The 12,800-nt window shown below is 24.0% G+C and overlaps 1 protein-coding gene across 1 annotated transcript in view; it reads right to left on the bottom strand.

Moving 5' to 3' along the window:
* Positions 1 to 12,800, bottom strand: part of LOC112592433 (rap guanine nucleotide exchange factor 2) — a 65,681-nt gene that overhangs the window by 45,020 nt on the left and 7,861 nt on the right. The window contains exons 2-4 of the mRNA XM_025336486.1: positions 6,082 to 6,220; positions 2,983 to 3,110; positions 1,755 to 1,838 (exon numbers count right to left, since the gene is read on the bottom strand). Coding sequence (XP_025192271.1) covers positions 1,755 to 1,838; positions 2,983 to 3,110; positions 6,082 to 6,144 — 275 coding nt within the window. The 5' untranslated portion in view covers positions 6,145 to 6,220. The remainder of the gene's footprint in view (positions 1 to 1,754; positions 1,839 to 2,982; positions 3,111 to 6,081; positions 6,221 to 12,800) is intronic.

Below are 12,800 nucleotides of genomic sequence, written 5' to 3'. Positions count from 1 at the left end.
GAATAGGTTTATGGCTTAAATGGCTAGAAATTAGAAATTAGTAAAAATATTTTGAATATTTTGGTTAAAATAATTATACATATTTAATTATGAAATATTGTTATATATATGAAAAAATAACATATATCATTTCTTTTCGTTTAAATGTAAAATTTCATTAAAATTTGAATTTATAAAAATAAATTCGTCTATATAAATAATTCGAAATTTATTAATCAGTATATGAAAAGTTTATTAGAAACCTTGTATTAAATTTCAGAAATATATATCATCATGTCTGGAAAATGCAAATATATTGTGATAATTTCAAATCAAATATTTGATTTTAAATTTAAAAAATCAAAAAATCGATTTTATCAAAACTTGATTTTGTTTTAATCATTTTTTCATATATATATTTTTTTTTAGTATTTCTGATTATTTTGAAAAGCATCTACTGAACACTAGTATACTAATTTTCATTCTTGACCCTCCCTAACAAACTTACGCACATCACTAAAAAACAAATATTGCAATGCTCCACTCAGCAACATCTAAATTGATGTTACAACTCTCTCTGAGAATACGGAACATAAATTAGTATTAACGAACATTATAAAAAGACGTACTGGGGGGTACACGTACACGGCCACTATTTTTTTCAGAAAGTTATTGTATTAGAAGTTTATAAGCTTATTTCTTTTTTCTTTTTAATGATCTGTCACTAACTTTTTTTTTTTTTTTGAAAGACTGGGTTGCATAAGTAATTTAACTTATCACTTTGTATATTTGAAAATGTTTATCGTCTACAATCTTTCATGTACAAATAAGCAATTAAGACTGACATTTGAGTAATCTCTTTTTAAAGGCTAAGAAAAGAAGTTACTAGATACTTAAAAAATAATTTCTATATTATAATAAAATATATTTTTGTATATTACATAATATAATCATGGAACTTGTAAATCATATTTATTAGAAAAAAAAATTCCTGCAGCGTCACTTTTCAGATAAAAGTTTAACCAAAACCCCATAAGGTTTTGTGTCAATAGTTGTTCCATTGTGTAACATACTAATTAAAAATGATTATTTATATTTTACAGCACCGCGGGATTCATGTGTTGCTGACATCACATTTAAATAAAATTATCCTTATTATCTTGTAGGTATATTAAAAGTTTATTAAAAGTTAAAAGTTATAAACAACAATGTCGGACTAAATTAAATTTTCATTAATGACAATCCACATTTATAACTATTTTACGAGTGTATTATAATATGCTTATGTAAATTTATTTTGAAAGTTATTTTTATATTTTTATAATAATATTTTAATTTAAAGTTTATAAATTGACATGGTTTAGCTCGGTGATCTTAGAAAACTCGCGAACCAGTAGGACTATTCACACTTTCCCATCTGACGTCGCACAATGACAACAAATTACAATGTCAACGGTACATGCATAAGTTGAATTGCTTGATTAGAGTTCACATTTTATAGGATTTTTATATATTTGTTTATAAATGCAATATAGAATGAATATCTTCGTATGATAATATATAAGTTGTATCGACGACGTGCGACGAATGTCGAAATGTAATTGTCTACTAAATAATAAAATGTGTTTGTCGCGCAATGTCGTTTGGTTGAGTTTAGATTTTATTGATTTAGTTTTGGTAAAAATATGGTATTCAAAATTGTTTAGAAAAAAAAACGTACTAGCTAGGTACCTATCTACCAATAACGTTTTATTTGAGCATTTAAATGATCTTACCTGGACGTGGGCAGGAACAGTTTTCCGTCAATGAACACGGAACCCGACAGCAACACAAACCAACACATCGCCAACTCTCCGGTACTGAAAAATTTTCAGTAGAATATAACAAATAAATTCATCTTTACACACTTATTATCTATCGGCGCTATTGAAGTTATACACTTGTAAATTATAAGAAATCTATATTGTGCGGTTTAGACCAATATTTAAATTGTATGATATTAAAATGAAAGTTAAATGCGACTTGAAATTTATAATTTTATAAGCCTATTGGAAACAATAAACTGCTGAGTTGTTTCGAAAAAACGAGGGAGAAAATCTGATAATAGTTCTAATTATCTATTATCTAATGCTTTTTGATGGCTATTTGAAAAACGAGTTTTGTAGGTAGATCGCTATCTACACGCAAATATTTATACTAAAACGTGAAATTATAGTTGTTTTCAAACGCATAGATAGCAGCACTTAATCCCGTATTTTTATAATTATAAATTTTTATTTTAAAATATTATTACTAACTAGTAGTTAGTAACTACATTGCACACTCTTCAAGATTTATACATTTGTCACAGTTAACGTGTATCTAAACATTTTAATGTTGTTTTAGGTATGATTCTACTATTATCGAACAATAACTTTAACATCATAATATTATAACTTACAAGGGTGATAAGTACAATGACTAAAAATAATGAGTTTAGGAATATAAAAATTATCGAGTCTGTAAGACGTATATCATTAAATTATTTGATGATTTTGACTATTTTACAAGAACTCAACGGTAATATTATTTTCAATAATAAAAAAATAAAAAAATATTGTAATTAAATATTATATATATTATATTGTACAGGTCATGCATCTACAAACTATTGAAATGTATAATAAATATTTCATAAAAGTTTCAATTTCAAATATTGTTACCAAATTTATGAACAGGTAATTAAGAAATAATTGAAGAAAAAAAGTTTTTATAGATAGACAGATAAACAAGTGATTACTAGGTAGAGCCATTCAATTTCGGTGCTCTAACAATTTTTTTTTTTTTTTTTTTGAGAAAACTAAAATGCATTATGCGTACATTGAGTTTCATTGATTATTACTGTGATCAGAGTTTAGAAAAAATAATGATAAACAATACGTATATTTTTATTGTAAAACTAACTATAAATTTATTTATAGCAATTTAGTGTATAAAAATTTGTGTTCCAATTTTTATACTTACAAGTATAACACATCGTTGGCTTCGTGGTGTTCGTATCTGACAGTTTTGCATAGAGTGCGCAATGCGGAATCTCTGTAGGTATACAAAGCTTCCAAACTTTGAAGTCCATAATAAATTATTTGAAGATCCTAAAAAAATAACGGTTATATTTATAGAATGATAGGTTTTTATATCTAGTTATAAAATAGCTATTGGTGCCTTTTCACTTGACATACGATTTTTGACACAGTATATCTACTGCAGATGTCTCAAAAAAACGTTTTACGCTATATCTTAGACACAAAGAAGAGAAAAATTTTAATTGCTTAATTTTTTTTCTTCTTCTTTTTTTTTTTTTTGGTTTAATTAATTACTCAATATGAATGGTTCTATGAAATAAATGATAGGTACAGAAGAGTCCGTACCAAGAACAAACAAAATTAATTAATAATACATTTATTATACTTAATAATCTTTTTGATAATTAATAAAAAAATGTTTTAAATCATTAAAGTTTTTATTATACGTAATGTTATAACTTATAATTTATTATATAATGTGTTTATTTTTATATTACATGAGTATGTATATGATAACTAATAATTTTTTTATCTAATTGTATTTACTAATTTTATTGCTTCTGTATTTACTTTATAAAATTATGGCAATAGAAGTTAGTTAGTGTTGTGGTTATCTGTGGTTCAATCTTCTTATGGTCATGTCGAGTTATGATTTTTATATTTTATAAGTAAAATAGAACTTATTTTTAGTCATAAAACAATTGTTAGTGATTAATTTGACTGATATAAAAATAAAAAAAATAAATTAAATACTTTAAAATTAAAGATGTTACTTACATATAGAAAAAAAAAAGTAAACTGTAAAAAAAAATGTAGACTTATAAGTTATAGGTATCTAGTACCCAAGTAATAATTGTAGTAATTATTAAAAAATGCTTTTAAGTAAAAAAATATGTATGCTATTATCAGCAGTTTATTATACTGAATTACTGTACAGATATTACATTACATTATCAGTTAAACCTGAATGCTTTATCTTTGACTCTTTACAGTAATTTAAGATAAGCCGTAGAATTATGTAGACAAAATATGATATGAAAAATATATAATGTATGCCTTTTATGCTCACTTAACAGTGAACATTTAAAATTTTAAGTGGATTAATGAATGTATTGATTTACAATTATGTGTTTTTCTGTGTCTGCAATCATCACCATTTGAAGAAGTAAAAATGCAAGTAGTTGGTACTTAGAGTGGTCAGAAGTTAAAACTTTTCAGTACATTTCTGAAGAAATGGAAAATAAACAATATGGAAAAAAAATTTAATTTGTTATTCTTTGTTCAATTATCTAATTTTGTCCAAATTTGAACTTCAATTGATTTATAAAAATAAACCATACTAATATATTTTTCATGTATTTAAATAGATAATATAAAATACAAATTACCAAGAATCTTGCATTAAATTTTCAAGCTTTTAATTGACCGAGCAAAATACACGAGATATATGTTAATCGTTTTTTTTTTTTTTTTTGTAATGATGTTATGTTTACTAAAAGCTACACATAAATAGTTTGTTAAAATTTTTAAAGTTAACTTTATTCATTATTAATCTGTGAAATGGTATGTTACATAAAATGTTCATAAAAATGTATTTAAAAAAAAGTTGTTCAACAAAAAAATTATTGCTACATTAATTCATAAAAGATTGCTTTCATGCCTTTTAAAAACTTATTAAATATTAAATTCATTGATAGATGTATAAATTTCAACCATTCCTTTTGCAACTTCAAATAAAGAGAAAGCACTATTGAATTTAATTAAAGAGTTTTGTTTTGTAATATGCAATAATTACTCTGTATTCTGCTTGTATGCAATAATAGTCAACATAGAACTGGAGAGTATTGAGTATAATTTTATGGTATACCCAATAAATTGTGTTTCAAATTTAATATCGAATTAAACTTATTGATATATATAAGTTTAAATTAAATCATAAAAACTATAGTGGATTTTTTACAACATTAGTGTGCTCTAAGTCCTGTGATCAATGATCATAAAAATTACGGTAGATATCTTACGATACTGTTGCAGTGTTACCCAGTTTAAATTACAAAAATGAAAAAAAAATTATTTTTATCGAAAACTGGTTTTGTGTAAGAATTCTCGTTTTACCTAATTTTATTTTTCTACTTATCAAAGAAGTTACTAAAAATATTTATTTTTGACCTCCCTGCTAATGACTAACCAAAATTTCTTAACAGAATACATATTAAAATTAAAAAGCTATGACTTTTTACTACTTCAAAATATGATAGACAGAAAAAACACATAGGTACATTATTGTAAAATCAATACATTTTTTTACTACACACTAAATCTAAAAATAAAATTTATGAAGACATTTTAAATTATTTTAATTGCATGTAAGATTTCATTAAGTTCATTCAGTTGTGCTGTAAAAATTGTGTTCATACGATTATAATATTATATGTAAGTATATTATATTATATGGATATATAGTCATAAAGCTGATGACGATATAAACTCAATTCGTATGACGCTTATTATAAATAAGAATACACGTTTAGGCTGTTTAGTATCATATGGTAACAACCAAAAGAACAATGTTGTGAAAAGTTGAAAATTCAAGTCCCACATAATAATAACGGTAAAGTATTATTAAAATATAAATATTAAATTATGTTCAAAATATTTTTGAAATATAGTTTAAACTACCTACTTAAGACTTGTAAATCATTAATTTTAACCTATTATATGTATTGATATTTGATAGTTATGAAGTATAATAATTATTTAATCACCTTATTTGTAAGCGAAATACTCAATAGGTTAAGTATTGTGACATTAATAATTTGTACAGGTATTATGAGATATAATATGAAAAGATTACCTACTTATATGTTATAGTATTTTTCGATACTTTTAATTATTTTATTATACTGCATTTTAATCAGAAATTGATAACTTGAATTATTATGTTCATTTAATGCAGATTAAAATAAATAATAGTATATAGATAACACAAATATAATATTAATGCAATGGAATTCATTAGGTTTATTAGGTAGGTACATACTTGCAAAGTTCTTCTGTCTGGATGTCTCTTAAGGGCCTTTAGAAAGTGAGGATCACTGGTCATATTTCTGTTGGTATATCATTGCTGCTACGGTGTTTTTTTATTATCCATTTATGATTTTCAAAATTTTCAAAAAAATCTGAAAATATACACGATTCGTCAGTATAATGTTGAATAACTGGAAATTATCCAAATAAAAATAATATAGAAAAAGAGTTATACACGTAATATATGAAATTCAAAAATGTGTGGGAACATTCCCATACACATATAGGTATACATTGTAACAGTGTACGTATATTTACAGTTGCAATAAGTAGACATTGTTTACTTAGGTATTTAATCATTAAAAACGTAAAACGAATGTAAGACATCTTCAAGGTTCAAGTTATATAATTTTAATTTAAAAATAATGTAAAAGTATGCGATTGTTTCAAAAAAAACCTTTTCAAATTATTTAAAACACATTAAATCTCACTTAATCACCAATTACTAAATACTTAATAAATTGTCTATATCTATGAATTCGATATTGAAGATATTATGTTTAAGTATTTTTTATTTTTTATTTTTTTTTTAATTATCATTTCATAATATTTATTTATAATATAAAATATGTATATTGTATATATAAATATAGCATTATTATTTATGCAAATTATTTCATTATGTTTTATACATTTTTAGCTAAAATTCTAAATTATATTTAGAATTTAGCGTGAATGGAATGTTTTTTTCAGTGAAGAATACGAACATACTATTGGTATAGAATGTACACGTGTATTGTGTATATAATTATTGAACTAACTATATAAGTATACCAACTATCGTCTATAAACTATTACAATATCAGTAAATTACCAAAAAAAATTAAAACACCCAATGCCACAATTTATACTATTCTTTGGCAGGAAATTAAGGTTAAAATTAGCATCGTTGTTAATTGAAATCTTTTAATAAACTTGTTTGAAAAAGTTATGTTGTTTCGTCTATTGTTTATTTTTTTCTAAGAGTTATATACTTTTATAAATTATATTTGTAGACTTAATATATGTATAGAATGTTGTCGGTAATTAACATTAAACCTTGACATTCAACTAACTGATTTAAGGTACTTTCGAATAGAGCCTTAACTAAAGTAAAATATTTAGTATAAGATAACACTAGTTGATAGAAGGTATAAATAATTATTTATTCTAATGGATTTTTTCTCAATTTTTTTCCAACTAAAATTAGTATATTTAATGGAAAAATATTATTTTTTTTTTTTACTAAAACTTTTAATTGCATTATTGAATAGCTTAGGTAACGATTTATATTAAATTAATTTCAGCATTAATTATTTACTAAAACTAGGAATGATTTAATAAAATATTTCTCCTTAAAATTGATACCAATAAGTATACATAATATAAAAACATATAAAACATATATATTTGAATTTATTTATCCATATTCTTTAAATACGTATATTTAAATGAGTTGCTAAGAAAATACAACAGAGAAAAATAGCATAATATAACGTATAATACAGTGTATATACAATTTTTAATATTAAAATTATTAAAAGTAATTTAAAATTTTTTCCACCTACGATAATTGTTAATATATACAAGCAATTAACTGTCTTCTTTAGTATTATTAGCGTGGAATTTGTAGTATTTGATAATTATAGGTTATTATATTAAAATCAGTAAGTGCATAATATAATATTAACGGGATGAACGAGTTAGGAATATTCGAATACTTAAGGATATTGTATCTAAATGTATTACATTTATTGCATAAATTTGATTTCAAATCGATTTCCTGAATGGATTTGATTATACTGAATATTCCCGATTTTAATCATCATTTTAAATTAACTTTCAGAAAAATATGGCTTAGAGGGTAGAAGAGTTATACGCTAAGTTCCCCTAGAGTATTTTACGATCGTAGCATATGACTATATGAAGATTATCAGCATATATTGTATATAGCTATGTGCCTATGTTTTAGTATAGTATGTAAAAATAATATTGATAAATGCCTGTAGACTGTATTAATTTTAATAAGTTGCAAAGTTAATAAGTAATAACGCAGCTGTTATTTTAATAATATAATATTACGTCGTATGTGTACGTAACAATATACATGCAGCTAGAAGTAATTTTTATTGTGGGTAGGTACGGTAAACTATTATTTGTTATTTTTATTATCCACGTGTGAAAGTAGTACACAATAAAATCAATGATATATTGATATATTGTTAAAAAAATATTTAAGGATTAAATTTAAAACCATTATAAGATTATAGTAAGTACCATTAATACCTATAATAAAAAAAAAATGACCCAGCGGAATGTCGTTTTATTATTTTCAATATTTTATATTACATTTTTAAAAGGAAATATCGAAATAAAACTATTAACCTAGTGTACAAACTATTTCTACAATAAAAATATTATATAAACATATTATATTATTGCACATGCCATTGATTTTTTTTTATTATTATTTTTAATTACGTTTCTCATTTTATTACAAGGACAAGACCTTTTATTGCAAAGTATAGGTTGAACATTTAAACAATAGTTATATCATCTATATTGTAATGAATACACTTAATGTGTTCAAATTATTGTTCATTTTTCTATTTTTGACTGCAGTATCTATTTTGTTTGTTCAGAAATCACATAAAGATCTGTGATCATATCATAATAATATAATATATAAGCAGCAGAAATAAATGGTAAACTAAATCCGAGTTTTTAAAATATTTTTTTCAATAATGTCAATGCATTTGAAAGTTTCTCTATTTTTCCTTTATTACTTAAGAGCTTCGTACGATTTGTATTTTAAATAAAAATGTATGATCGATAATGATCTATATATGCACAGTTAAGGTTATTTCGACGAGGTAGATAGGTACATAACTGTGCACGGACTGTAATATGGAAACAACACACGTGTACGTGTACGATATTTTAGTGTTAAGACTGTTAAGAGTACCAATACATTACAAGCCTAGAGTTTAAAGAGTCTGACACCGATCTAGTCGAATCCGTTCGAGATATCAGCTAAACAGATGCTGATAAGCATAATATATTGGCTTTCATTCCATTGGCGGCATGCTATCATGTGTATACTAGTATACTGTTATTTTTTTTAGTGTATATTATTATTATATGTATTGGGTTGGTATGTGATTTTTCAATATAAGTTTCGCTTTTTATTTCAATGTTATTTGTACAAAATATAATACTATACATATATATATATATATATATATATGTATAATAATTATTAAGATATTTATATATTTGTTTTACTAGTTAACGAACTAACATAGAATTATCAACAGATATAAAAAGAGTAGTTACAATAGAAAAGAATTAGTTTGTATAGTTACAGGATCTTCCTTTAATTGGATAAATATCTAAGTAATTGGAAATATAAAACTTAAAAATCAGAATTTGAAAAAAACAATTAAAAAAAAAAAAAAAAAATAGGGGTAAGCATGCTTAATAAATATGTATTTTATACATTTGATATACACTTTATTCTCTAGGTATACGTACTTCTAAAAAATAACAAAAAATAAATAGTTACCAACACACATTGTTGTTAATTTTTCATTGTATAAAAGTGAAATTTCGTATAGCAGTGAGTCGGAAACACTCTTTGTTTTTACGGTAATTACATGGTCTTAAAACATTGGTCGACCGTTATTAAAACGTTTCCCGCCGTGTGCAATCGTGTGTTTGTGTACTATAACTGCTGCAACATTCTCCGTCTCAGTTCGCCACACACTGGGAATATTTTCTTTATGAGTTCTCAAGCATTTATGTGTGTACGTTATACCCACTTACATACATATATATTATACATACACACCTTTATACAAAAATCCATCCTTACCCGGCCACCTGTACCCTTTCAAATGATGACTTTTTCAGAAAACTGCCACTCGCAGGATTGTATGATATTATCTATATTCTGTACTTACCTATGTACTTATACGAGAACGTTTACCAACCAGATGAAGATATGACACGGGTCGTCACAAATATCAAAAGGCTATTTGAGTACTCTTATCTTTTTAATACATTTCATACGCAACGATCCTTGCTATTTTCATAAAGTATTTATTTTTTTTGCCATCATCTTGAAGAAAAACCGCAATACCTATCTCAAAATTGTTTAGCGTTGACAATGTATTGTGTTTATATGCACATCGGACGGTTTTTTTTCCATCCGATACAATTTCATACACAAAAAACACGAGGTTAAATTGTAATAAATAAGAGTAAGAACTTCTACCATAGTTATACATAAATAAGTTAACCATAATGTACACATATACATAGATCATTTTCGTCTAATTTCGATAATTTACTATACAGTAATTTGTAAAAAATTTTAGTCAAATGTATTAATTATTTCTTATGGTTTTATAGTATACGTTGTTTTCTATGTATACAGCCTATAGCCTAGGTAGTAGGTACATAATATATTATGTTTACTCGAATAAATAAATTTTTTAAATCTAATCATTTATTCTTATCTATTAAATATTATATAAATATTCAGACCCAAGTATGACAACTTTTTAGGACATTTAGTTGTCGTTATATATGAAATAATAAACACGACATTTCTTTTGGTATGCATATAATACATAAGTAGCTAAACATAAGTTTTTTATAATATCTCATGTTCTTCTTATGTGTATTGGCTTAGACATGAATACACGATTGTGTACTGTTATTTTTAGTGAGTGCGTAATAATTATTGTGAGAGTCAATTATACCTATATGTATATATTTTATTTTGTTACAAAATATAAGCGAAGCATGCTCCATTCACCGTTCATGACAATAATAACAGTAGAACTTTGATGTTCAATTCTCTACATTTTATTTTATTTCATTATTTTTATTTGGCTATATACGTGTTATTTAAATTAACGGTGGTTGGATTGTTAACCATCGTTAAAGTTCAAAATTGAACAACAACGTGCCATCTTCATGCCATAAACTCAATAACCTATATGAACTACATGCATATAACTATTAATTTACATAATGTAGTGATCAATAATTATAAGTTCATAATTATATTTAAAGTGTATTTTTGCAAATGGTTAAAAAAAAAATGTTATGATGTAAAATATTTATAAACATAAAAAAATAAAAAAAATATACACAAGGCAAGTATAATAATTGTTGTCTGAACAGAACTACCTATATATTATAAATTTATATTTATTTATGAGGGAATGGGAGATATTATATTATATTAATTATTTACTCTTAGTTAGATATAAAGGCACTTGGAATATTACTTTGTAATAAAATTTTATGTTAATATGTACTATAATTTATAATTATTAACTTCATCAGTAATCATAATTATTTTGTGTATGATATCTAAAATATATAACTTACACTTAATTGTAACTAAAAATAAGTATACTTTTTTTTAATTTTGAATCCAAACTATTTTTCACAGCTTCAAAACTTAAAATTACGTATATTTATAAATTTATAATTAATTATATTATAATCATTAGCTTTAATAGCTGTATTATCTCAACACATATTTAGTATATTTTATTAATGTTCAAAAATATCAATTCAATTTTTTGTTTAATAATCATTTATAATTTTTATAGTTTCAGCGTGGTTGCTTCTACCGTAAATAGTGTAAGTACAACATCGCTATTCACTCAGTGTTTAATAAATAATCAATATTGTATCCGGAAAGAATAAGCAAAAGAACTATGAATATTATTAGATTATTAATTTTATTTTATGTTATACTAGTATAGTTTTTATTATTTATACCTAATTTATATTTTAATATTCGTGAGTAATGCATATTATACTGGTTTCGGGCTTCAGCATGTGACGTCTACACAAGATTAGAAGCCATTTCATGATTGGTAACACACCCTATTTACTTTATAGCGTGATTCAGAGTATTATAAAAGATTACTGTGTATAACATCTATAGAAGAACCCTTATATATGTTTTTCCTTAATCGAAAGAAAAGAAATATTGATATACCCAAAATTTTACATTTATCAAGAAAATACATCAATAGAATATTTAAATAACATTCATTTAGAAACAAAAAATAATTTATAAAGCAGGTATACCCTTAGTTCTATAATAATAACACAATAATATAGTTTATAGATAATATTATAAAAGAAACAGTTATAAAATTGTGCATTATTATTTATTACGTATTTGACATGACGCGGTATGTATCTATAAATAATTTTTGGGACAGTATTATTATACAGCAATGTGCAATTTTTTCTGCTATCTCAGTTTTTTCTATAAATCGAAACTGTTTTATGTTCTCGTACGTTTGCTCATATATTTTACAATGAATATTATCTCGTTATTAGGTACTTATTATTAGCCATTAGGTACTTGCCCATAATCTGTGTATATATATAGATAATATCATTTTTTTATTAAAGTTTATTATTTCTTTGAGACTTGATCGTTTTTATATTTATTTACTATTATTACTTAGGGTATTTTACAGACTTCTATAATAATTGCTGTTCATCTCGTTATATGGAATTTAATTAAACGTAACTATGTAAATATGACATAATTTATATTTTATGTATAATATATACATATATATATATATATATATATATATATAATATATATTATATAGTAATACAATAACTTCATTATCTGCTTTACTCATT

Source organism: Melanaphis sacchari, unplaced genomic scaffold, assembly GCF_002803265.2.
Source record: "Melanaphis sacchari strain LSU unplaced genomic scaffold, SCAv2.0 Contig174_pilon_pilon, whole genome shotgun sequence".
Lineage (NCBI taxonomy): Eukaryota > Metazoa > Arthropoda > Insecta > Hemiptera > Aphididae > Melanaphis > Melanaphis sacchari.
Note: the sequence above shows the minus strand (reverse complement) of the source record. Positions and strands in the feature narration are given on the sequence as shown.